The sequence below is a fragment of the Leptosomus discolor genome, chromosome 6 (assembly GCF_034619465.1).
Source record: "Leptosomus discolor isolate bLepDis1 chromosome 6, bLepDis1.hap2, whole genome shotgun sequence".
NCBI classification, from domain to species: domain Eukaryota; kingdom Metazoa; phylum Chordata; class Aves; order Leptosomiformes; family Leptosomidae; genus Leptosomus; species Leptosomus discolor.
Genome location: NC_141396.1, coordinates 30,945,800 through 30,973,682, shown reverse-complemented (window position 1 = coordinate 30,973,682; position 27,883 = coordinate 30,945,800). Strand labels below are relative to the sequence as shown.

The window sequence follows — 27,883 nt, the reverse complement described above, 5'->3', positions numbered from 1 at the left end:
TTTTCCTCAGCGGTAGATTCTGAGGAAGTTTGTTTTATGGGAATGATTTGAAGAATCAAATAGAAATTTAGAGACCACTTAAAAAGAAGTTACACCAGAGTCTGGGTTTCTTGTTTACACTGAATGTAAGCATATGTTGTCTTTTTGTTGCCTCTTATATTTTTACCACCTTATCTATAGCAAAAAAGAGATGTTAGTAGTATTAAAGAAAAATGACTTGTGTTATGTTGGTTATAGGGCTTAAATGGATAGTCAGATGTGAAAGTTCAGACCAAAGCTGTTTCGTTCTGTTCTGATGCTGCTGCTATCATTTCTGTTTATTCTGCCAGTGAATAAGTATTCCTTCCTCAATGCCAGTTTATACCTTAAGAGGTAGTCAGCTGCCTTTGAAGAGTTTTTTTTGTCCCATGTTTTAATGTGTCTCTTCAGGCTTTTTTCTTTGTACTTCTTTCCCCTTTCCTGTGGACAATTTGGGTTAACACTTCAAATATAAGAAGGTGGAATTTGGTGAACAGAATGATTAACATGCTTCAGTTTTAGTGACTTTTTAGGAAAAAAAATCTTTTAGTTCATAAAATCCATCAAGTAGTTATTTTTGTCCAAGAGGGGTGAAGCTGAGCGTTTGACAAAAATCTGTATACAGGGTATCCTTGTGCTTTTAATCTACATACACCTTGGCATTACACTTTGGTGACCTAGTCTTGTGGTGGCAATTTTGCACTATTGTTTGTGCTGTTTCAGGAGAACTTAAAATAATTTAAATATTTTTTGTAGATTACTTTTTTAATTCTAGAAATTCTGTACTTTTGATGAGGATATTTGATAACCAGCTGTGGAAATGTTCAAGGCCTTGAATGTTAGGGAAGGTGTTTATGAAACAATGTCTGTTATGTTACCTGTGGCCTAAGCTACCTATGCTACAAGTTACACAACCTCCATTTGCACTAAAATGATGGGTCTTTCAGTAGTGACTATTAATCAGAATAGCCACATCCGCTGTAGTGGTTTTTAAGTTCTGCAAAACTACTGTTGTGATAGAGGAATGACAAATTTTACTTAGCCAGTTGAAGGCAGTCAGAAAACACCTTGCACAGTCAGCAGTGGCAGGTAGATAACTTCTATTGGCAAATGGAAGGAAAAGGAATTGAAGCCAGTTACCAAATTTTCAGAATTACCTTTAAATAACAACAGCAAAACAAAGCAAAAAACCCCTTTCTTATACTAATGGAGATTACTTTTCAGTTGTGAAATAACTGCCTTGAGTTTTTTCTCCTTATCCGTCCCCCCCCCCCTCCAAGTCTCTACATAATTAGTTCACGTGCTGCCGTGCTATTGAAAGCTTTTCTGAACTGCAGCATCACAGAGATAAGACTGATCCCATTCACTGGAGCTGTGTTGTTGGTAGTAAATCTGAAAAAAAACTGTCCTTCACATTTTGTTGCTGTTTAGGGGAGTAAGCATTGATAGGTTTTACAAATTGTGTATGGACAGAGGGGAAAACATAAAGTCCTTTTCTCAGCACTTTTCGCTTCTAATATGTATAATCTTTATATTAAGCTTCATGTTTCACAGTACGCTACATACAAAGACAGCTGGGTCATCTAAGATGCATTGTTATTTTTTTGCTTGTTTGTTTTAAGTTATGTCATGCTGCCTCTTCATTCCAAAATTCAGCAGAAGTCTTTCAGAGCTCACTGTGGTGGTAATGAAAGGTCCTGGAAAGTTCAAGTTGCTGCCTTTTTTTTTTTTTTAATCTAGAAATATTTAACCATATTAAAAAAAAAAAAAAAGTTCAATGAAGAAAACACACCACACACACCAAGCCTGGCATTTATAAAAAATATACAGAAGCTACAGGGACTGACTGATAGAAATTAAATATTACATCGCGTGTAGTTTTAATAGTGTTAGTGCCTGGATGCTACCTATAGTACAGATGATAACGAGGACTTAATTGAGCTGGTTTTATCTTCAGTACAAGTTAGCTTATTCATATGCAATCATGTTGCAGTTTTATCTTGTTTAATGTAATAATGTAGTTGAATTGTGGTTTTTCAGTTTGTAAACAACGGACAATTACCACTTGGTTGGAGAATAAAGGACCCAAGACAACTGAGTCCAAAAGGTAAAATATACAGCATAGCTCTTCAAAATTGTGTTCTTTGAGTAGGCCTGTGATATCAGACTATGTCCTTAGTCAACACATTTAGGTGTGAAAATAAGAATAATGAATTGCTGCAATAGATTTCTAAAGTAAGCAACTGATTCATCATGCTTCGAGCTTTAAGTGGAAATAGGTTGTTACTGAGCTACATTCCCCAGTGCAGTAAAACTTCTTGGTCCTGGTAGTGATTGCTTAGAGTATGATGGGTAAAATTCTGCAGTTTCTATTGTATGTTTATAATAATTCCTTTAAAAATATGTATATATACACACAGAGAATTTTCATTTGGAGATAAGATGTTAAATTCCCTTACTTCTCTTCCACAGCTTACACAGCAAAATTAATAATACTGAAGCAAATCCCAAGATGACTTCCATTAAAAAAGAGAACTTTTGTGATCATGATGTGAAAAAGCTAGAGAATGTTTGTCAGCAAAATTATTCAAAAATATCTGTAGAAGTTGGTGCAAAGCATGTAATTTTGCCTCAGACAGGCAGCATGTATAATTGGGAGGCTGAGGACAAAGATCCAGGCTTAGACACAGAGCCTGTGAAGGGGATGCAGTCTGGAGACCTCTTTAAAAACGCCAACATTGATCAGATGCACAAAACTGGCAAGCAGGCTCAGAGAGGCTGTGAAGAAAGCAATGACAGTTGGACTCAGAGGAAATCGTCATCAGGCCAGCCTTTGAAAATGGGAAATGCAAAACTTTCTTCGAAAGAGACAGAGGGACTGGTGGCTTCATGCAATTCACAGAAGCTGAAGAGTCACAATTCTGTCTGTTTAATGGGTGAACAAGGAGAAGGGGATGTAGTTCCAGAAAGCCCACTTTCAGATGCTGGTTATGCTTGTATATCTGATCTTGGAGGTCCTGCGAAACTGAGCAAAGGTCAGAGCAGTTCAGGGGATTCGCCCGCTTTTGAGAAAGAAAGTGAACCAGAGTCACCGATGGATGTAGATAATTCTAAAAATAGCTGTCATGGGTCAGAGGCTGATGAAGAAACAAGTCCGTTTCTTGATGAGCGAGAGGAGATTAATAGGTCAAAATCCATAAACAAATCTTTCAGAATTCAATATGGGGATGCTGAACTGGCGTCAAGAAAGTCACGTTTTTCTGCCAAGGGCTCTGGAAGCTTTGAGGAAATAGATAATTCTGTTAAAGATGATGGTCTGTATACAAAGTCACCTAGGATCTCTCCTGCTCCATCATCAGAATGCAAAGGTGCAAAACAGGGTGTGAAGAGAGATTCCAAAATCACCTCTCACTTCATGAGGATACCTAAAGTTGAGGAGAAGAGGTAGTGTTCTGTCTGTCTCTCCATTTGTTTTTTCATGCTTGAAAATTTCCTGCCTGGTGATAGCATTTTGGAGGCTGGATTGTTTAATGAGTTTTGCAAAAGGTGTGTTAAGACACAAAGACAACTTTGATGTAAGCTTGAAGTAACTTTTTTCTAATGGGACTACTTGTGGGTTTTTTTAAAAGGATATGTTTGTCCAGTGCAGTTTATTTTAAATGAGTGGAGATCTGTTAAAATTGGTAATTAAAGACACCGTAGGAAGTTGATTTTCTTTATCAAAGAAGTGATTTAAGACTGTGGGATTTTTAATACTTGAAAATGAATGGTGGTGCGGGAATGCTTTATGGAGTGTAGCTCTAGCATTCGTTATTTCATTCAGAATACTTGAGGAAATGTGTTTTCTTGGTATTGTTAGTTTCATCTGTCAAAAATATTGAATGTGTTTTGTTGAAGCATCAGTGCTACTTTTGCTTTGATTGAAGTAGACATGAAAAATTTCACTTTTGAAAACAGTTAAGAGATGTGTGTGAGTTTTTTCGTTTGGTGTTTTTTTTGGCTTTATGCATAATTTGGGAGAGAGAAGGACTGGTGATTACACACTACAGCAAAGGAAATAGAAGCCCTGAGTGTGACCCAGGACTCTGCATGCTAGGTATTGTGTAAGGACAAGAGGATAATCTCAGCTCTGAAGCGCTTAGATTTCAGTGGGACCTGAGAAAGTGAATAAATGGCAAAGGAGTACGCAGAAAGGAGAGAACTATGTGTGTTGGTGTTATAAGCAATTATCTCAGTATCCGTTAAAGAAGGGCAAGAAAGTAGTTTTGCACATCTTTACTGAGAAGTCCCTTCTGGATGTGACGAGCAGCAGAAACTACTTTTCAAGGCAATGAAGAAGAGGGTGACTGAGGGTGGCTAACTAGCGTCAGGAGCTTGCATTTGAGAAGTCTTAAGAAATGAGTAGGCTGAGAGTGCATTTGGAAAACAAAAAAGTAATTCTTGGGGAAAAATGTATGGATGAAAAATTTGCTAAAAAATGTATGGAGAAGGGGGTCATAAAGTTTAAAATGATGGGTTTAGGGAGTGCTCTTTCACTAATTTAAATGAATTGCTGTTGTAGCAAAGGAGCAGAGATTGAGGCTTAAGTTTATCAGTGCTAGAGCATTGTGTGTTACAATAAATCCGTGTTTGAGAAGGGAAACTCATGCAAAAGTTTTGCTGCATGGATGGATGGGAATCCTAGCAGTGCTTTACAGAGTAATTAGTAAGGTAGAGTATGAGGCTGTAGAGAGATTATTTTTTCTTTCTTTTTGAGGCCTAAACAAGATAATGTGAAGGTTATAAACCTCAGTGCCATCCAAAATAGTGGTATTGCCTGTAGTGCTTAAGAGGACAATTAGAAAATCTTAAAGCTTTCTTCCTGTTTTTTTTTTAGACCAGATCTACAGCAGATAACAAGGTGGCTCAGATCTTAACTTGCAGAGGAGGAAGTGGTGGTGTATCAAACAGGTTTCAGTCATCAGTAATGCTGTGCCAGAATTATCCTTTGGCTCTCAGCTGAGCATAGGGGGCCTGTACCCAGTGTCATGCTGTTTGCGTGGGATCAGCCAGGTTGGAGGCATTGTCTGCACCTGAAGATACTGGCATAGGCATAGACACAGTGAACAGGTTGGACAACTTTATCCAAAGGTGGAGTAAGTTTGCTAAGGGGAATTTAGGGGTCTAAACAGTGCCTCGAAGTGTAGGCTTTTAACTTGTTTTGCGTTTTACTCTGAGAACCTTCTCTTGCATGAGAAACATCTGGCACGTTACATCAAACATACAGCAGGTTCAGATTTTTCTTCCCCAAAATCTCAGGTCCATGCAAATACCTTTGGTCATTAAAGAGGATTAATTTGTCTGCTCTTGCATGTATTTGAATTTTGCAAGTGATTTTTTGGGTTACTTTTAAATTTCTGCTTCCGTTGCAAGTATTGTATGCCTGGCATGAAAAATATAACCCTAGTGAAAAAGGGTGGTTAAGAAGTTTTTTTGTTTTTGTTTGGTCTGTTGTGTTTTGTTTGTTTGTTTGAAGAAGGAGTATGTGCATCTGAGCGTGCACATGTATTTGTTTTCCAACAGTTGAGAAGGGGCTGTAGAGGGTATCCTGACAAATGCAGACCACTGAGTCTGTGTCCTGTCCCTGGGCAAACAGATTCTGTTGGGAAAGAGCATGACTGCACAGAGGAGAACCCTGCCTTGCCAACATACTGCAGTTCTGTGAAGGTGTTTGTAAGCCTGTAGAGAAGAGTAGTGTGGTAGACATCATGTACTAATGCGTGTTGGGGAGGAGGAGGTTGTTGGTAGTGGGGTTTTTCCCCAAATAAGGCGTTGGCCTGGGGCCACAGCAAAGGCTAGCAAATAAACTGACTCTGTTACAAACATAACCCTGGAATGAAAGTTTGTATTTGCCTACCAGCTTTTTCAGTGGAAATAAAATGTTTCAACATATTTTATTTTAACAGCAGAAAAGAGAAGTGTGAATTCAAACCCCAGAGGCCAGGAAGGAAGATTCCTAAATATATGCCACCTCCTCTTCCATCTAATAAGAAATGGTTTGGAACCCCAGTTGAAGAGATGAGAAGAATGCCTGTGTGTGGGGCCCGTCTTCCTTATCTGCGACCCTCAGCCAATCATACAGTAACCGTCAGAGTACGATAATTCAGTGTATTACCTGAACTCAAATTTCTTACTGAGTTGTTCAATAATATGAAATGCCGAATGTTAGTCTTACAGTATTAGCAGGTTGTGGAAATCTTTCTTTGCTGTTCTTGCGAGCAGACTGAGGAAACTGATTTTCCTGAAAATTGACTTTTCTGATGCACAGAATTAGGTATTAAGATCCAGAAGAAATGTAATTATGGTTTTACTGCCTTTGGCTTGTTAGGGACAACATCTTTTGCATAGATGTGTGTGTACTTCCTTGTCTGAGTTGTAAACTCTGGGAATTTAAATACGTCTGCAAGTGAAATTTGAACTTCAACGTTTTCATGTTATATTTTTGTTTTAATATGATTCTGTTTTGGGTTCAGGATACACAGAAGGCTCAAGATGTTCAAGGTATGAAAAAGACAGAAAGCGAAGAGGCATTCTTAGCAATTTTACCACTGCATTTTAGATAAAAACTGATATATTTGCCTGTAATCCTTTGGAATAGTATGCAGTCAAATCATTGTTCAAGTAAAACATGTGACCAGAAACCTGTACGGTCATGTATAAATCACAAACAAAAGAAAAGCACATTAAGTTTAAATGCAAGTTCTGAGAGCATTGGTGCTGCCAGAAGGCTGGATGGCAGATTAAGTCTTTAAGAACACTGCATTATTTATTTTTGTATTTCTGATATTTTGTGGAGTAAAATTGAAATATTGCTATATCCATAATGATTTCTCAGCCTCTTCAGTGTTATGTTAAAAAAATGTTACTTCTGCACATCACTATGGTTAGATTTGAAACTACAGTTTGAAAATATTTGGATGAGACTATGCAGATACTTAAAGTCATAAATGAAGTATTTAGCTGATAATTGGACATAAAGTCATTGCATGTACTACCTTTATTTCAGTGTGTTTCTTGAGGTCGAATGATAAGGTGGTAGTCTTTTCACCAAGTATAACATAAGAGTAACAGCTGGATTTTTTTTCGAACTGAATATCCATCATGTGGTTGGTTTGTAGCTTTCCTGTTTCCAAAAAGGGTGGCTGTAGAGCTTTTTAAACTATATTTTTACTCACTTTTTATTTCTTCCATTTAAAACCCTAAAAGTAGAGTCTGAACTTCCCCCCTCCCCCCGTTCTGTGTTGCAGGTAGATCTTCTGAGGGAAGGAGAGGTGCCTAAACCTTTTCCAACTCACTACAAAGATTTGTGGGACAACAAACATGTTAAAATGCCCTGCTCAGAACAAAATTTATACCCTGTAGAGGATGAGGTAAGATAAAGTATTTACAGTTGTGTAATCAAATAAGTTTGTTTACATGTAGATGAGTTTTCGATTTACTGCATTTGCTCAGTTAGCAAACTGTGTGTATGGAATTGGAAAATTAAATAGATGAACATATCTGTTCTAAAAAGCCAGATTCTGGGTTATGATGCTTCAGGCAGATATTTTCTTCAGAAGATTTTTTTTTTTTCCTAGTAAATATTGTACCTATGTTGTTTGGCGTGTGTATTTCTGTACTTGTTATATATTTATATGTAATGTTGGAGTTTTTTTGTGAAGCAAATTGGGATGCCAACAGATGTGAGTGAATTCATAACCACATTCTGATTATAATATTCTGTCGGGTATTGCTGGTAGACTGAGGTGTGTCTGCATGCTGTTCCACTAAAACGATGGTGGAGAGATTGGAGTTGGCCCTGAATGGTGTGTTGGTCTGGTGTTTTGTGTCACGGCTCGAGACTTACTTAAACATACCCACTGAAATACTTTAGACTGTGGTGAATAAAATTAGCAAGCGTGTCCTGTAGTGAAGACTGTATCGTGATTATTGATACTTGAATATGGAACAGAGAATTTTTGTAGCCTTTAAGAAGTACTCTCAGTCTTTTCATTTATCAATTTTACAGATACAGTCTAAAGTAAATTTAATTGATGTTTCAGAGATAAAGTGTTGATAAGATCTTTGTTGCCAGTTGAGCAAGATGACTTGTCTCTGCCCTTGTGGTAGTCCCAGAAGAAATACCGTTGTTGCTTACAATGGGCAATAAGACTTTCTGTTGAGGGAAGATATCACAGGATCTCTTTTGGGTTGGCACAAGAGCCAGCCACAGCAACATGCTTTTATAATCTGTGCCCTTATTGTTCTTAATACTAGTTTTTTATAAAGTTGGTTCGGTTTATATTTTTGAGTTGCAGATTTTATAAACTGTGGTCATGTTTTGTGTCCAAAATACACTTGCTTCACAACAATATACTGGATGTTGTTTGTCCTTGTGATAGCATAGGAAGAGTGCTGCAGATGTGAAAAGGAGCTCTATGAATTTTGTGAATGGTTCAATTAAAAAGGAACTCTTATGGAAGTAAAATGCAGTAGACTACGAGTTGCAGAAAGTACTTCTCAGTTACTCAAAATATGTGGTTTACTCTTAAAGAACTTCACAAATAAAGCAAACTTTATTTAAAACAAATGTGGCAAGGAAGGCAATTATTAGTAAATACGTCTTTCTGTTTTGATTAACTTAGTCTGTTTTCGGCTTTTGTTTTAAAGAATGGAGATAGAACTGCTGGGAGTCGATGGGAACTAATCCAAACTGCCTTACTTAACAAATTTACTTGCTCACATGATTTGAAGGTAAGCTTGTCAATTTGAAATTAAGTCTGTGTACATACATTCAGGCTCCCTGTGTACTGTTAGTGGTTCTGGTTCAGTCCCAATTGCTTCATCACTTATAAAAAGAAATTTAAAAAAAAATCTATGCTGTTCAAGGGATTCCCTGGTGAATTAAAGGTCTTAATTAATGAGTCTTAAGTATTACCACTGAATTTATTAGGAATTATTAAAATGAATTGTCTTTTTTAAGTCTACATGGAACTGTTTGTCCGGTGGTATCTATTAGTTTGTGGTAAACGTAGCATGTAGGCTTTTTCTGTAACAGATGGTAGGGCGATGCACAGGGAGAGCGTTTGAAACAGTAACTGTTCACACTGGTATACTCCACTAAAATCACAGCAATACAAGCTGCTGACAAAAATCTAAATTTTGGAGACTAATGCTCACTTAATAATTCTTCTATAGTTCTCATTGGCTTTTAATGAATTGTGATTTGGAGCAGCTTAGAATTGCTATTATGTTTTTTGTAAAAAGTAATGTAATTTAGATTATACCTGAAAGGCAGGCCAGGAGGAGGATGCAAAAGCTACAGATAAGGTTTAAACGAATAAACAGTGTTCCCTCAGCAATTGATGGAACTTTGCTTGATAATACTATTTTGTTTGGTATTTTTTTCTTGAGAATTTTGTGAAGGTGCTGGTTGTTGTAAAGGGCCTATTTAATTTTGTTGTGGTTCTGATTCTTCAGGTTTGTAAACTGGTAAAACTTCTGCTGTATTGCTGAGGGACACTTTTTCTGGTATTCTTAGAGAGCAGGCATGGGGTGGGGAATGTTTATGGGGTGTGTTGTAGGCAGATCTAAGCATGCTTTATCATGTTTTGTGCTAGGAGGAAAACCTGTAGACTGAAGCTTTTTCAATGCTAGACCCTAGACCTAGGGTTTAGTATCACGGAGTTGACCATATTAATGGATTTTGGTAGACTCTGACAGATTTTAGCCACCAGATGGTACTGTTCCTTCGAAAAGGACATTTCATAAAATCTTTTTTCTTCTGTCAATAAGTATCTCTTAAGCTTTCTTTTGTTGTGCTCTTTCCCTAGGAGGCCATACTGAGATACAACGTTGCTTACTCCAAGAAATGGGACTTCACTGCTCTTACTGACTTCTGTGAGAAGGTAAACCTACTCTGTCTATAGTCTCAATACTTTTGGGTTTATTTCGCTTTTCAAGAGTAAAAGTTTTGCAGTAATCATCTATGTGGATAGTTATTTGGCTGGTAACTTCAGTTGAAGTGATAATTATACTTTATAAACTAGAATAATTTTGATTTATTAAGCAGGCAATTTGGGTGCTTCAGTAACAACTAAGGTTACTGAAGATAGGGTGAGAAATGCCTTTTATCTGTCTTGTGATAACCAGATTCATTAATAAAATTGTATTAATATTTCCAGTGTCATGCTTTCTTGTTTTAAAAAGTGTTGCTCTTTTTTGCTGTTTTTTAAACAACTTTGATGTTCTATTACTGTGGTGTTTGTATAGGCTGTGCTTTGCTGGTCTAGCAGTAAGATTTTACTATATGCTGAGATGATCAATTCAGACTGTAGAGCCTTTGAAAGTTTGGAGTGGTTTTTATGACTTCATGTTACCTTCCTGGAAGAGGATGGAAAAGAAAAATGAATAGTAGGTGGCAAATGCAAGTTGGGCTGCTATTAGCTGCATCTGGACTGATGCACAGTTTGGAAACTGTGCTAATTAAACCAGTATGGGAGATTAAATGAGATGCAATAGAAATTAATGTATTTTTCTTCCATCAACTCAAGTGCTTTTAAAACACGTGTGCTTATCTCTTGGGAGGGGCTTGCTGAGCTGTGTTAAGGTTCAGTGGAAACTAAATTTGATTTGAAGTTAATTTTCTTAGTTATGTGTATTTAAAATAGATGTTTGCTTAATTCATGTGGTCAGAGGAGTGGTTCTTTCTGTCTTTCAGTTGCGTATAGCGACTAGTGTTTTACAGCATTAGTTTTGTTTTGCATGCAACACAGTATTGTTACTACTGACAGAAGGTACCTATAAAAAATACCAGTGGTATCACGTTTGCTAGCCGTAAGAGCTGCGGTGTTCACCCATCTTACCAATTTAGTGCTCTCTCCTCTCATCTGCGGGATCTCTCTGTTTTTTAAGCTATCATGGCTGGATGGTAGAAGCTGTGGACATTTGGCTTCTTTTCTCCTGTTGACTCTTGTACTAGCAGAAATTAACTTGGCCTGTTCAACTGTTCAATCTTGTGTTATTAAAGAATACATATTTAAATTATTAGAGTGTTTTAAAATACAATCAAACTATTTATTTAGAAATATGTCTCAGGAATGTACCAGATCTGCATTGTATCACTACAAATGCAACTGAGCTTGTCCTGATGTGTTCATATCGTGCATCTGGGAGTTTGGAAACTCTGGGTGATTAGATTCAGAGACTGTCAGCCAGGGAGAGTAAGTAATGTCAGCTGTCACCGGAGAAGAGAGGAACAATAGGGAAATAAACTATGTATTGGGCGTCAATCTTACACTGAGGGTGAAAAGGCAATTTCTGTTACCTAGGAATGATGATTTATTTATGACGTTCCCAGATGAAGGGAGGAGAGCTGCTTAAAAACATGGATTTTAGACCAAGGTGAAGAGTGTGCAGCAGTATATTAAATGAGAAACAGTGAAGCAGTATAAGACAGTGGTTCCTTGTAGACCAAGGAAGCAAAATCTTACCCTGGCTTTGTTTATTGCATATATTGAATTTAGTGTGGAGAACAGAATATGGGGAGGGAATACATTTTGCAGAGAGACATTTAAATATTTTTTATGAAGGGATGTGTGAGCTCTTCAAGTTCTGTAAATTAACAAGGCATCTGCTGTCACAAACTGCAGTCTGCTAAAGTGAGCAGCTGTTGAGTGAAAAGTTGAGCTCCTCTGTGGAAATACACTAGCTGTAGTGAAGTGTAGCTTTTGAAGTTACTGTATTTGGGAATTAATGATTTAGGGCTTACCTTAATGATTTGTGTATTTTCTTGTTTATCTTATGGTGTTGAGGGAACAGGGGAACTGGTTTAGGTAATGTTTGCTCAGCAGAAGTTGAGAGGTTTGGTTGAAAGGAAAGCTGGCTTGAGTAATCGGCCCAAAGGGAGGGGGCAGCAGCTCAACAGAAGAAGAAATAGTCACAGTTGTATATTAAAAGAAAAAGATTAAAACAGTCTCTGATCCTAAAATATCTATTTATATTCTTAGGCACTATTGACTTCCAATACATTTTTAACCAAGAATTCTGTGATCTGATTTAGAAGGGAGTTTGGTCCACAAATCTAATGGTGTCTATTTTAGTGATTCATTTAAGGCCACTGTTTTACAGACATTACTTCAATAGGTCTGTGCTTGGTAAATTATATTAAATAGTACCATTTGTTATTTTATCTTCTGATTCTGGACACAGCTTTTCTTATCTGTTAATGTGTTAAATGCTTTCATATCAGTCTTACATTGTGTTTCCTATTTTAGGTAGTTTGCTTCCAGGTTACACAGGCAAAATATGCATTATTTTTTTAATCCTACTTGTAAGATTAAAACAATTTCCTTGTAATAACAATAATTACCTGTTTCTTGGACTTAAGTTTGTTTTTCTTTAATATTAAACACTTCAGCTTTCTTAACTAATGGGAAATAAACATGTATATGAACTAGGATTTTTTTCAAAAACAACATACCCTGACATGTACAGGCTGACCAGTTTTACAGTTTGTTGAAAGCGTTGTCAGAAGAGGGAGCCCTCACACCATTGTCAAAAGATTCTTTTGTGTGCCAGTTAATGTATGGAAGTAAAATTCCTATTTGTACAGTGAAGTAAATTTGGGAGATTGGGGGTTTTTGTTTCTTTTAAAAAGTTCACAGCACCCATTAGTCCTGTACGTAAAACTCTCAGTAGCTTACTTGTTTCAGACACCTGACAGTTTTGTTGTCCTCTATGGAATTTCCACGCTGTTGTATTGATTTGTTTTGCCATCTGTTTTTTAATATTGGCAAAGAGGCTTAGGATTTTTTCAGGTTTTTACTTAGTGGATGAAAATTATTAACGCTACCATTTTTCTTCTTGCTCACAAAATTCTCATCACTTTGAAGTCATCCATGCACCTATTTTTCCCAGAACTTACCTAGAAGCCAGACAGGAAAGAGTAAACAACAAGCAGAAAAGGAAATGTGAGGAAACCGCTGTGGATGGAGCTGTTTCGGGACCCACAATGGGTTGCAGATGAGCGTTATTTATGTGAATGATGATATATTGGGAATTTATTGCATGCTTTTTGATCAACAGTGCTATGTACTGTAGTAATTTTTCTTTTCCTTTGTTGTAGATTTGTCCTTCCGCTTCCAGGCACAACCAAATTACTTTGCTTCTTCCCAAGTACATGAAATAAGTCTAGTAAGGTTGTTTGAGGCCTATGTCTTAGACTAATCTCCAGCAGCAGCAACTTATTTAAAGGGAGAAGTAGGACTTCATCATTTAAGACAAATCACACTGTCTGCTGCTTTAGATTGGGCCTGCTTGTTCCGGGCATGCTTTGTTTTTATTGTACTGCTTTAAAGTCTCTTAGAGCTTAAACATAATTCTTGTTAATGTTGTTTCATGAACTCTTTATCACTTGTATCTGTCCTGCTCTGTCAGGAGCAAACGAGTGTTTAAATCTGAAAATGACATGACATTGTATAAGCAGTGCATAACTTTCTTTAAAGGTGATCCTTCTTTTAAATTGAGTTTTAGTTGCATAGTATACAAGAACTTAAGTCAGCAGCTTTTATGTTGTGAAGCTTCAGGAACCTTCATGATATAGAACCTCTGTTGTCATTAGAATCTGAGCTCTTTTGAGGTGAGCCAGTCGGTGAGCAGCCTCACAACCTGTTTCTGTCCTTTACAGTAGAGCTGTATCAGACTGAGTTGTTTGGTCCCATCTAAAACTAGTGAGATTTAGCAGCAATACTTAAGTTAATAACAAATCTACTGGAAAAATATGTAACACAGATACTTCAAGTGACAAAAGGAGACTCTGAAGGCAATGAAACAACAATGGGCACTTTTATTGCTCACATGGTTTAATTTAAGTCTTCCGAACTCTTTTGAAACCTGGAGAACTATATCATTTACATCATTTTAGTGTCAGAAAACAAAGGAATAGTGCTCGTATGCTTTTCAGTTCTTACTTGCAAGTTATCTAAGTTATAGGCTTTACTGATACGCTTCAGTAAAAGGAAAGAATCGGATCTAGTAACCTGATTTTTAGTGACTCTCGTTGCATTTTTATATATGCAAAACAGAAGGAGAGAGACTTGTGTTACGTATGCAGGACTGTTAGCTTGTAGGATTCCCCAAATATTTGTGTTTAGAAAGTTACTTTTTTGAAATAATGTCTGTATGCTATTCAGTGCTGAAAAGGATTAAGTCTAGTATTTAAGCATGTCGTTAAGAGACAAACTGATAATCTCTGGTGATTACTCATGTATTAGAAATTGCAAGTAGTTTAGAAATAAATTTGATCTCAAGAAGGATAGACTGAAGATTGGAGTTTAGGTAAATTTGTGTGGCAAAGACAGCGATTGTCTCTGAGCTTCTGTGAGTCATCTGAAAAATGGTTCACAATACATCTTGCAGATGTTCACATTGTATCTATAATTATTTTTGTTTGGACTCCTTGAGCTTAATTCTCTCGATGGAAAGTTTATGTCTGTGAAATGCAGGAGGTATAACAGGCTTAATATATATTAACAGGCTGCCCAGAGAGGTTGTGGAGTCTCCTTCTCTGGAGACATTCAAAACCCATTTGGATGCGTTCCTGTGTGAGCTACTCTAGGGGGTCCTGCTCCAGCAGGGGGATTGGACTAGATGATCTTTCGAGGTCACTTCCAACCCCTAACATTCTGTGATTCTGTGATAATGAGAGGAGTCAGGAATGATGTAAAGGTATGCAGTAGTTTCCTTATGAAGAATGTCTAAATAAGCTAGGACTGTATAATCTTTTATCTTAGTTAAGATCGAAGTGAGGAATGGGTATAACAGTGGTGTCCAAAATGAATGTAAGAGCGGGTGGAGAGGAGATGACTGTTCATTCTTCTCATGCAACAGTTAAGGCACACCAGATGAGTGTTCCTAGGAGGTAAGGATTTCAAAACCAGATGAAATTAGTTACTTGTTTAGATACTGACTAAAAGGCTGTTAAACTCCTTGTCAGGGGATGTAGGGGGTGCTATGGCTTTACATCAGGTTTTGAAGGGATTTTGAGAAATTGCTGATAGAAGGATCCCATTGACATCTACACAGATGCTGTGATGGACACTGGAAATTTCTGAAACTGATTGCTGCAAGTAAATAGTGTTGTGAGGGGGTGCTGCAGATTACTTGCCTTTCTTGCTGTTAGACTTCTCTAGGCATCTTTTGTTGATGGGCTTTCGTGAACTTTTGTTCATTTTTACATTCTTATGATGTTGTGGGGTTGAGGTTGAGAGGCAGTAGTGGCTGTGTCATGCAGGCCCCCATTGTGGTGTAGTACCAATATGTGACGCTGCTGACAGAAAGGCACAGGGATCTATACACTAGCCTCTTTTAGGAGGATGAAATAATAAAGGTAACTGACGTTTTAAATAAGCGTCACTTGAAGGCACTTACACCTTTTAAATTGTTTTTCCAGGCTTTCTGGAGAAGTTTAAACCCTTGGTGCCTACTTGATGCAAGTAGGAGGACTTAAAGGGGGTATGCTATTGATATCTTTACAAAGACACTCTTATTGTCCGCTGTATAATGCTCAGTTTCCAACTGTTAGATTTGAGTTTTAATGTAGGAAAAAGTGTGTGTCTGCAGTGCCTGTTTATGGATGTCTTGTGGTCTTTTTGTCTTTTGGAAAAGCTGTTTGAAGCCAATCTGTTTAATGAACAGGATCTGCATATTTGCTGGTTATTCCCATATATATTCAACATTCAGGAAATCTTTTTCTGTTATGAAAGAGGCTGTATAACTTTTACATTTGGATTTTTCTATGAGGTTGAAATAAACATGATAATGCTCTTTAAAGGCCAGTCTCTTCTCCTGTCTATACTTCATTGCAGAGAAGAACCTCCAGCATGAAGGAAAAGGAAGAATGTACCAGACTACTTTATCTGTGCTCCTTTTTCTCCTTTTTCTGGTCAAGCATGAGTTTACTGGTTTTAGTCTCAAAACTGGCTGTTAGATGGTGTTTTTATGGCACAAATCTCAGTTTATCCTAATATCTGATAAGAAGCTATGTAGCAAGAAAACAAGGTCAGTTGTTAAGCTGAAGGAATATGTTGTTATTTTTCTTTACCCTTTAGCTATGTTTTTACATGATACAGAATATGGGCTATTAAAAATGTTTCTTACAAGTACAGCTGTAATTAGTTTTGAAAAAGGATTAGAAAAGGAGTCCCATTTTTCCCTGCTTCTTTCCATTAAAACTCCCATGACGATCATAGTTCTGGGTGCTAGGTCCATTTAGAAATCCAGAACAGGCAGGACATGAGGCTTTGTTACTGTCTGCTTTTGCATGCAAGTGTCTACCTGTAAATTTCTAGAACCTCACTTAATACCTTTTTAAAATTTTCTGTAAATATCATTTACAAATACATAAACTTTTTAATATATAGTATGCAATATCTATATGTAAATAAATTAATTTATAAATACAGAGTTCCTGGTTTACGTAAATATCACACATCCATATTACAGATGTTTTGTTCTTCCAGAAGTCTGGTTTCTCTTCTTGAAAAATTGAAGTTAATTATTTTGCTAAAAATTCTTTTTCATTTACACAGATCCTTACTATTTAAATTTTGGCCTAGCAATATTCATGTAGATATGTCCACTCTGAGATACCACTTTTTTTTCTGCTGCAGGTGTTCTGTGCAGATTCTAGAATATAGAGGAACATTCTTAGTGAGGAGTGGTGGAGCATATTACAATGAGTCTTGATTCTGTTAGGCAATGCTCTGTGTTTAGGAATAATTAAAATAAATAGAAGAAAACTCATATTTCACTGAAAAACCTAACAAATGTGTATTACTGAATTGCTGAATTGTGGCATAATCATAGTAAAACCTGGGATATTATATAAAGAATGTGTTCAGTGCATTTTTTTTGCCAAACTATAGTTTCTCAGTTGAATGTATGTTGCTATGTAGTATATTAGCACATCTGACCTGTACTTGGTTCTGTCAGAAAATGCGTCAGATGCAAGTAATTGAGTTAAGATGGATCACATTAAATGTTTGAGAACTGAGCAGAAAAATCAGATGTGCAAATATTGGCGGTATGTCTGCTTCCTCTCTAAGAAGAATTGGTTGGGTGTTGAGATCATTGACCCGATTTGAATGATATTAAGAACTGTCTTGTAAACGAAATTCTCTACTTCAATTGCAAAATTTCAAACAGCCACAGAATCACATGGCCTTTATGTGAGTGTAGTCTTAACCTTAATAACCTTAATTTAATAACCTTAAACTTAATAACCTTAAGAAATTTTTGGAAATTACCTGGACAATTTTGGAAATTATACTTCCATTATTTTTTACAATTATTTCCATTTTCTCATTTAAAAAACCCACTATAAATGCAACATCTGAAGATGATGCAATGTGGTATAGTCTAGTTAGGTTATGGTTGAGCTCTGGATTTTCACTCATTTGAAAAGGACCAAACTGTTTAAGAACACCTGCTACTGTCAAGTACGTGAATATCTTGGGAGATTTTTGTCTTCTAATAAGGCTTTACCTCACTGTTGTCTCCTAGCAGCTCTTGTAAACCATGTCAGTCTATCCTGTATGTTGTTCGAATGACCTGCTTGAAAAAACGATTGCTGTAATCAGTGATACTGGAATAGAAGGAATTTTAAAGTACCAAATTGTTCTGGTGACTGGGTTTTTGATAAATCATTTTTGTAATTGTCTGGACAGTACTAACAGGAGTGAGCATTGTACAGAGATGTCAGCGCTACAACCGTAGGCTTTTAAGCAAGAAACAAAATGTCCCAAGGCTGAAAATAGCCTATCTGTTGCTCCTTGCTGGATTTCATTTTAGTCCAGATGTTTTCAAACAATTTTCATTACATCAGATTACCTTTTTAACAATCTAAACTGAAAGGGTCTTTTGAGTGTGCTGTGAAGGGTTTTCTTTTCACAGTAGCAGAAAGGAATTTATCCCCATAATGAACAAAACGTGAGCTTTCCTGGGGTGGGGGCAATATGCATCTTGTACACATTCAAAACATTAGAAGCTGAGCATTGTAGAGGAGAAATAACACTGAGTACTGAATTACAGGCTTATTCTTAGTTTTCTGTACTTTCTCAGCAAAACAGTTGAGTATCTTTTAACTGGTGTTTTGTAAGCACCATCACAATGACTGTTGTGTCAGACTATTAACTCAGAATTACCAGGGAAGGGATGTATACACTTACCAGGTGTAGAGTTTTAATTATATTATGTCTTAAGTGTTTGTGGATACTTAACGTTTTGAGACAATGTAAAGGTACATCCTGAAGATTTCTTCCATAGCTTTTCAATATATTGAGACTTTTTTTTAAAACTCCTGTTTTTTTTTTTAAAAAAAAAAAAACCCCACACCAAAAAACCCCTAGTAAATATAAATGTTCTGGTTTTTAAAAGCTATCTTCTGATATTTGCTTTTGTTTGTTTGTTTTGTTTTGAGGGTAGGAGGCTGATAACAGATTTTTTCGCTTCCATTGGATTATGTGAAAATCATCATTTATCCATGCTTACCTATCTATCCCAGATGACCAAGAGGAGTTCTTTTTGGTTGTCGTGGCTTTCTTTAGCTGCTTTACCTTTAGATTTTTTTTTTTTAAATGTCTGGAGAAGTTAGAATAAAAACTGGTCAAAGCTTTAAAGAGAAACATTCACTGAAAAACTATGTGAAAGTAAGGACGCGATAGAGGCATTGCTGTTGTTAGGATGACTATGAAGGCATAAATGAAGTGTATTTTAACTATATTCCTGATTTTTCTCCTGCTTTTTCATCTGAAAAACTGAATTTGTTTATATTGCTTCATTGTGGAGGTTGTTACTGGTTGCTATGCATTCTTTAAAGAGCAGGTTTGCAAAGGTGGAAGAGTGTGTACCCTGGAGATGGTCTGAGGGGTTATGGCCAATGTAATATTAATTACTGGATTTTTTACAAAAAATAGTCTATAGATTCGTTGAAATCTTCAATGCTATTGTGTTATCTTTGTGCCTTCTTTTTCCCCTTCTGTCTGTGCTTGACTTTTTTTTGGTATTAAAGAAAATACAGCTTTCGTAAGGTGAGTATAGCTATGTTGTCTCATGAAGCTTTTAGTGCCAAGGTTATCAGTTTCAAAAGTGGTTGAAAGAAGTTGTAGTTAAATATCTGATGGCTTTTGAATGCTTCTACATTATGTTTTTTAGCAGATGTTTTTAAAATCACAGGAGTATTAAACATTCCCTCCCAAGTACAGTGTTTAGAGAGGTAAAGCTTTTGAAAGAACTTAGAAACATGTAATTTTCACCCTTAGCTTGTGTCAGTCAGGTGAAAGATACTTTTTTTTTTTCCTCATGTTATACGTGCTGTAGAAACAAGGTAATTCTCCTTTCCACTACTTTGTATTTCCCAAGAGTAACTCAAAAGTATTTAGAAAGCAGTATTTGACTCTTCTTCCCAAGACTCTGCTGCTGCTTTGGAAATGGTTGTGATGCTTTTACTCATGACAGAATAGCTTTGCAGGACCATGCAGGTAGAGTCTGTTGGTGGTCTGTAGAGAATCAGGAGTCAGATTTCACTCATTGGTAATGAAAATGATAGAGGTTAGATTTCCAGTACTTTGGAAGTATAAACTGGGCTTCTAAAGCCATTAAGAGGAGATAGAAAAATAAGTTTATGTTTTTCTTTGAGATTTTATTTAGAATGTTGAAAAGCTTTGAGAAGAAAGCCGCAGTTGTTAGGGATGATACACCTGAGAGATCATTCCAAGGTTGAATTGGCAGAAGACGTGAATGAGCCTTCGGGGGGGGAAATTAAACAAAAATGAATTAACCTCTGCCTTGTAAGCTGTCTTCTTTTTTCGTTTTGAAGTGTCAGTTTGTGGTTTTGATAAATGTCAGAAGCATTCTTCTTCTGGAAGAAGATTCTTCTCCACATAATCCAGTGTTACACTTTTTTCTCTATTCCCTCCAAAGATTACTTTGTCCTTCCTTTGGTTTCTAATCAGACAAGTGCTCAGGAAATGGGATGGGTTTGACAGCTAAGTGTGTTTCCTACTGAATTAGATTTTTAAGGGAACTAAAGGAGGCAGATGAGAGTATTCTTTCCTTCAATTTTGGAAGTTGATTAACTTAATAAAATGGGAACTGAAATGCACCCCACCACCACCATGCTTTGCTTCTAGGTTTCAATCTTGTTTATTTGACGTTATGACAAAGAGTCCGTTTTACATAGACATACAAGTTAGTGGGCTGCAGCCTAATGTCTCTGCCTTGGTATCAGGTACACTGATAGTTGTGGCACAATGTGTTTAAAGTAGAATTCATATATTCCCTGTCCTGAAGAAAAGGCTTTGTAGAGAGTATGACTTAGTGAAGCTTGTCTTGCCTTTTTAAGGGTGTATTAACTTAAATATTTTAGTTTTCAAAGTCACCCAATCAGAACTTATTTAGGCTTTTTTGTTTTCTTTTTCAGATAACAGATTGAGTATGCTTTTAGGATTCTGTAATGACTTATGACAAGGATATATTTTTACTTTCAGTTTTTTGCCTACCCTGTTATCCTTGCCAAAATTATGAAAGTTGAGCAATTTTTTTTTTCTCAGGAGAACATTCTGAGTTGTCGTAGGCTTTGTGGCATGTTCCACCTGCATATTCCTTGCCTGCAGCACTGAGCAAATCTTTCTTTTTGTGGGAATGTGAATAGTATTGGTTTGTTCATGTATTTTTCTTTGTTATTTTCTTTGAATTGCAGACTTGAAGGAGGTTTAATAATGAAGTTATGCCTGGGTAGGCTATATATGCTGTTATTTGCTACACCTCTATTTGCAGCCAAGTTTTTCCACTTGGAAATATTCGTCATGTGGATGTTAATGCACTGTAAAAATATTCAGAGATACTTTTTGAGGCAAACTGAAGATAAGGAATAATTTTTTTCTTTTTCTTTTTTCATTAAGTTAGGGGAATGAACTTACTGTAAATAGAGTACGTAGAGGTTATGCAGTTTGTCAAATTAGTTAGGAGGCTATTACCACCTCTAACCATATGATAGCTTACGTTAAAATAGTTAGGAAAGCTGTTACTGGAAAGACAGTTCAGTATAGTAACTGATGGTACAGAGCACTTACAAACACAAACTGAAACAAATCAATTTTAAGGAAGTGCATGAGGCACTATGGCAGCTGGGAAGGAAAAAGTCAGGAGGTCAAAATCTGTTAGAATTGGGAAATAAAAAACACAAAGTCTGAAGGAAACCCTCTTGTTTTCCCCTTCATCCTTAAGAAATTGGTTCAGTTGGTCCTTATCCTGCCACAAAAGTTAATATGGGGAAATAAAGGCAAACAAATTGAACATTAAGCCATTGCTGTCTTAGCATGCTGATTGCCTGTTGGTGTGATGACTCTACCTTCCCATGTGATACAGAGCTGTCCAAATTTATGTTCTGTATGTGCAGTTTGTTTGATTTGATGAGCTGTCAGAATTAGATTTAAACTCTCTACCATCACTATCACCCATGCTACCTCAGATCCTTCTTGTTAGGACAGTCAGACATACTCGTTCATTACGTTTTGGAGGACTGGTTTGTAGTGACAAGAGGCCATTACTTACAGCAGTGTTTAGTCAGACCTCTTTGCTGCAGTATTATAAATGTTCATTTTGCAAAATTGCAATGCAGGTTTGGTCAAGAGCTCTTACCTCTGCCACGGCTCGCTGAACCATTTGTGTCTTAAGAGCTGGAGCCCTAAGTCATGTTCATTTAATCAGTCACTCCAGTGCAAATACTGATGCAATTGCCAAGTGATTTCTTTGGCAAAAGGCAAGTCATGCTTTGCAACTCTGATTCCATATACTTTCCCCTTGGGATAGAACCCTCGCTTTTATTTCATTCTGAAATAATTTTTTGCATGATTGGAGGACTATGGATAAAGTCAACAATATATTTTTGTTTTTATTTCAAATCCTGAAGGAAGCTGAAAAGGACATGTGTGCATAATAAGGAAAGGAGAAACTGAACAATTGTTTAAAAACAAAACTGCTATACTTAATGTATTTTCCTTTATAAAAATTTAGTATTTTACAATTCCTTAAGTTATAAAACAAATGCTGTTTTTTAACAATGGATATCCAATCTTTTCTCTTAATCTTTGCATAGCTGTAGCCTTGAAAAAGGCTGTACATAGTTAAAAGCAGGTTACTGAATCAATACAGATGTTCCTGTGCTAGATTTACCTCAAAGTGAGGTCGTCGTTGTAACAGCTTCATGCTGGCTAGAAAATTACTGCTTTTTCAGTGAGCAGAGTTGCAACTGATATCTGCCTCTGTAGCCCATTGACAAGGGGTGTGGCTGGTTCTGTTTCACCTACCACCCACCCTGCACAACATTTAATCATACATGGCTTTTTGGTAGGCTGGTTCGACTCAATACAGTGGAAGGCTACCCCCACCCCGAGTTATTTTCCTGTAGCATTAGCAAGCTGAAGGATCTCAGGAAGTTATCAGATGAACATGGGAACTGGTGAAATGTGGTGGGTGGGTGAGTGTTTGGGTAAACAGAATCACACATCCCTCTTTCAGTAACAACAGATAAGTAGAATATGTAACGTGACTCTAACTATGCTTTATTTTACATCAGTACAAGTCACTGCTTCCTGAAGACGGTTTCCTTCTAAATAAATCTTCATTCAGTTCTGTGACCAGGTGTTCTCTGAGGTGTTGCTAGGTTCTCCCAGGTTGGCATTTGCATTGTGAGAAGTCTGTCAAATATAGCCGTGGTGTCAGCACATCCTTTTACTTTCTCTGATTGAGTGTTCTTTTTTGCTGCTTTCAAAGTCTGAAAAGGCTGTCACAGATAAAACCAGGCTCTGTGTTGCACTGAGCGTAGCTGAGAGTATGCAGTGACAGTGATTGGTCTACAAAGCTGCAGCTGTGGTGGCATGCTGGTGGTCAAAACAGGATGAAAGCCAAGCAGCCAGGGGTTTGCAGGTGTTCTTTTTCACAGAAATCTCATAGGAATGTTACGTGTACAGAAGGAGTTCACGGGCAGAAAGGGAAAGTTGTGATTACATGGATGTGTCCATGACTCAAGTTAATTAGTTTTTCTAGAAACATAAAGCAAGAAAGGATACATATTTCTGGCTTACTGGTGGTGTTCAATAATGGGTTATAGCGTCAAGATATAAATGGGAAGCACAGGATTGAGTAGTTCCCCAAGGAGGTATTTTTAGGGAAAAATTTTTTTAGTTGGGTTTTTTTTTTTTTTGGTTATGTGGGTTTGATTTTAAAAAAAAAAAAACCAAAACACATCCAAAAAAACCCCAACAAATCAGAAAAAACCCCACAACTCAAACAACTACCAAAAACCAGCACCTGCAGTTGAACAACAGATTTAGACTACTCGCTGCAGCAATTTTGTGAAGTTATAAGTTTCTGGAAGAAACAAACTATGTTTGAGGTTGAAAACTATTGATGTGCTTCCCTGTAATGTTTAGGAGACCTGTGCCTGAATAGGGGAGTATTCAAAACAGGGATGCTTGGTGGTTTGGTTAGAGAATGACGTGCAGAGTTAGGAGTTTCTTGGCAATGTCTGTGAACTTGGCACTTACAATGATCATATTTTTGAAGTTGTGGGGTCCTTTAAGTGACTTATCTTGTGAAAATGTAGTAAGGTTTTCACAGCGCTCAACACTTTTCACAGAAAAGTCCCACCTCGTTTGTCATTTACATGTAAGAATAATCTGTCTGAAGTCCAATGAGAACACTTCTGGGCATTAACAGCTCCAAATTTTGAGGTTTTCATTAGTGGAGATCCAGTAAAAGTCAAGTGTAGGAATAATATAGAGAAGAGAGCATGTTCTGGTGCAACGTTAGGAAGGTGAGGAGAAGAAAAAGTAGAATTTCGGAGTTTAAGGAGTGAACTTTGTAGTATTGCATTTTGTATCGGAGCTGAGCTGTGCAATTGCTGTCCCTGCTTCTGTTTTGGGAAGAAATTGTCTCATACTATTACTATATTGCTTTCAAAGAAGCATAAAGGAAAGGTTGAAGTCTTGACAGCTGTGACAAAGTCCAGTGCCATAATGTGTCACCAGATAAGTGATACTGTATAGTCAGTGGCAGTCAGCAAAGCATAGCAGCCACTATTTATATGTCAACTTTAAAAGAGAGGAAGTGTTACCCGAAGGGGAGAGAATATCAGAATTTGACAGCCTGGTAGACATCTGAGGTTAAATGTCATGTTTTGAATAGATTTAACTTACATATTCATTTTATGTCTTGAGATCTGAAATTCCAGCCTTTAAATGCTCATTTTGTTACTTTATGGCACTTAAAATCATTGTGCCTAAGAACAGAGTAAAGTTTCCTGCTAGAGCAGGTTATGTCAAAGGTTAGGTCATAATTTTCAATATCTGACCTATACTATGTAAATATGTAGGTGCATATACAGCCAACAATAGGAGAGAGAGAGCACGCTAGATGCCTCTCATTTCTTAACCTTAAAAAAAAAAAGTTGACTTTCAGTAATGATTTGTATATTACTTGGATTCCTCTTCTATCAAATGATTTTCCTGTTTCCTAGGCTTCCTGTTCTTTGTAGGTTCTTGTTTCGATTTAGAACTTTAAATTAAAACCTTGTTTGTATGTCTCCATGAGCAGCATACATAATCCGTAGAAAGTAACTGTGTAGGCACTGGGATTGTTTTATTTCCCCTACTTCCCAACCATAAGTTGTTTGTCATTTGGGCACTTGTTTGTGTTTTGGTTTTTTGACTTCCTGAGCACTCTTATGCCTTTATGTCACTTGGAATGGGAGGGAATAGAACAGAGATGTTTCTATAGTTATTTTAATGATCAGAAGTTGATAGCCTTTGAACAATATTTTTAGCTTGGCATTTATGCTTTGAAACAGAGGCACCATATTTTCCTCTTCTCAAGAAAATTTCTAGTATCTTTTTTTATGTTCTGAAGCCTGTGTGAAACTTTCCATTGAAGTATGAATTACAAAGCTTGATTATATGACTAAAAAGATCACTTTCTATGATTTCACAATTAGTCTTAAGTGTTGCAGAGACTAAAGTTGGTAATACCTTGATGCTGTTTCATCCATTCTGTCTGCTATTGTTTTTGTGTGAAATTGGTAGTAAATCCAATTATTTTCTAACAGTTTTACTTGAAAAATAATATTCTGTAGTTTTAAAGGCACAGTTCCAGAATTTTCATGAGTTTAATCTAGAAACTGGTAGAAGGTACTTGTCTCAACAACTTCTGAGTGTGGCTTTAAAACTACAGAATATTATTTTTCAATACAGATTCCCTGGATGTAGAGGAGAGAGGGGGGCAGAAGGCTGAACTGTGACCTTCGTCTGCCATTCCCTAGCTGTGGTGCAAGTTGTGTGTTCTCTTCTCCCTTCTTTTTGCCTTAAATGCAGCATGCAAATCTAACAGCCAGATCAGGGGAAAAACTGCACCACTGCACAGGAAGATGGAGAATGTGCTTTTCTCTGTTTGATCTTGCTTCAGCCCATTCATATGGCAGAATGTGAGACTTTTGAGGATATGGCATGCTTTTGTGCCGCTTTGCATATTGCAGCTGCACTGCTTTATGTTGCTTTTCTTTTCGTGACCTGCCATTCATGTGCCTATTCTAGCTTTTCTTTGAAGAGCCTTGCCTACCATAAAGAACCTCTTGCACCTTTTAAAAATAGGTATATGATACAAGAACAGGGATGTGGATGTGAGTGGGCTCATTTAAACTCTGGGTATGTGATGTTGAGTGCGGAACGGGCAGTTGCAACTTAGATGAGAGATCGTGGGCTTTCTCTGAAAACTTTGGCTTGATATGCTTTGATAGCCAAACATGTCACCAGTAGGCCAGACAGAGTCAGTAAGGGAGTTGAGAATAGGACAAGAAAGGTTTGATGTGACTTGGTCTTGACTTGGCCTTATAAAGGTTTGAGAAGCCTTGTGAAATGTTGGTGTGCCCGTTTTTGGGAGCGTTTTAAATTCTGGTCTCTCCTTCTCAGGAAGAATGTTAGAGCAGGTAGAGAGGGGCAGCTAAAATAGTCATAGGATCAGCTGTCTTACAGAAAGAGACTGAAAAGATTGCAATTTCAGCATGTGGGACCAAGCAGAATTCACCCTTTAACATATGTAATCCAACAGTTATAGTTCTTGAGGGAACATGGTGGGGGTGAACAGCAGAAAGTGGCCAGGCTTACATGCTCTTCCTACATAGCATTTCCTGTTGCTGCTGCTGAGGACCACTGATCTGACCCAGCAGTGCGTTTCATATGTCCTTAACAGGAGAATGTCACAGGTGCTTGTCTTGGACTATGACCTGAATATGAAGGTGAAGTAAATTGTTCCAGTACTTTTGTGATTAGGTCGTGATTTTTACCAGTGGAGAATTTGGTTCACTGCTTTGGAAAGACTCAAATGATAACTTATTCAAGGTTCCTTTAAAGGACGTTTTGTGACATGTTCTGAACTGCAGCTTTTGAGAGTTGTTTCTGTGTTTCAATTAGTGGATTATTGCAAGGTAAAATACAGTGAGGTACTAACATGAAGAATGCTACAGATTTGCATGAAGCTAATAGGACCCATTTTAGTCTCTTGTTTCTTCTGGGTGGGTCCTGTTTTCACAACCTTTTTGTACAGTTGTAAATTCTGAAGTAAAAGCCTTTTTTCTTCTACCCCCTGCCCCCCCCGCCCCCTTTCTTAACAGGTTCTTGAAGATGCAGAGGCTCGACATTTGTTCCAGTCAATTCTTCCTGATATGGTCAAGCTGGCACTCTGTCTCCCTAGTATCTGCACCCAGGTAAGCAAACGCAGCTCGCAAAGTGCTCCGTGTCAGACCACTTTTCTACAAACTGTAATTAATGGCTAAGGTCAAAACACCAAGACCATGTTGTGTTCTCAATGACAGCTATTGGTTTTATGTTGAATGCAGCTGAGGTCTAGGGAGCAGAATGGACAATGGAAGTCTATAATGATAATAAAATAGAATGTAAAAAAAATATATCTCACTGTCATATTTTTAGCCTGAACTTCAGTAACACTTTCCTTTCTATAGGCTGGAGTTCCTTCTTCCTTGTCTTAAATGAAATGACCATGAAACCTTTCAGGTTTGAAAAATCGCACTTATAAACTGAAATACGTGAATAAACTTCAAACATCTAGTTCTTGATTTTAGAAACCTCTTAATCCTGGTAGTATTTTCAGAAAGCCTCTGTTTACTTGGGAGCATATTTTATTCTAATTAGAGCATTGCAACAGTTGCAAACATACAAACCTTAACTAACTCTTTATTATTGTTATGGGGATCAGTTCTGTAGTTAGTAAAGCTGATAAAAGAGAATAGGACTGATCAAGTAAGTGAGTATATATGATAGGTAACACATTAGCAAGGTAACAACTCTTAATTTGTAAGCTCCTTTGTTACAATTTTCTAAACTGATTTTGTTGGACGGGAGCAGGGAAAATCTTTCCCTACTTTGTTGTGCTGCAGGGGTCCTACAGTAAGAACATTTCTTAAACGTTTTTTTACTGGTTACTTGGTGGAGAAAGTTTTTTTGAGAGTGCTATGAAGTTTCTGAACACAAAGTTAAACATAAGACTTGCAAGTTCATGTAGTAATACCTTTTCTAAAGCTGATGTACTGCTAGGCAGTGTAAATTGTGAAGAACTTGGTCAGATTAATTTTTCTGGTTAGACATAAAGCTAAATTTGTTCCAAGATGGCAAGCTGTCCAAAATATTCTAATTTTATAGGCTTGTGGAACTTGCTAGAGAGCGCTTCTGAGGCTTTTTTCACCCAGAGAGCTGTGTGACTTCAGACATCATAATATAGC

The 27,883-nt window shown here is 37.1% G+C and overlaps 1 protein-coding gene across 3 annotated transcripts in view; it reads left to right on the top strand.

Annotated features, from left to right (window-relative positions):
* PARG (poly(ADP-ribose) glycohydrolase) overlaps positions 1 to 27,883 on the top strand; it is a 69,774-nt gene that overhangs the window by 1,331 nt on the left and 40,560 nt on the right. The window contains exons 2-8 of one of the 3 annotated variants that reach the window (XM_086467425.1): positions 2,059 to 2,125; positions 2,491 to 3,462; positions 5,967 to 6,150; positions 7,305 to 7,427; positions 8,707 to 8,790; positions 9,870 to 9,944; positions 26,759 to 26,851. In XM_086467425.1, coding sequence (XP_086323551.1) covers positions 2,059 to 2,125; positions 2,491 to 3,462; positions 5,967 to 6,150; positions 7,305 to 7,427; positions 8,707 to 8,790; positions 9,870 to 9,944; positions 26,759 to 26,851 — 1,598 coding nt within the window. Of the gene's footprint in view, positions 1 to 2,058; positions 2,126 to 2,490; positions 3,463 to 5,963; positions 6,151 to 7,304; positions 7,428 to 8,706; positions 8,791 to 9,869; positions 9,945 to 26,758; positions 26,852 to 27,883 lie in introns of those variants that run through there. The other 2 variants (XM_086467424.1, XM_086467426.1) reach the window with 2 other exon arrangements.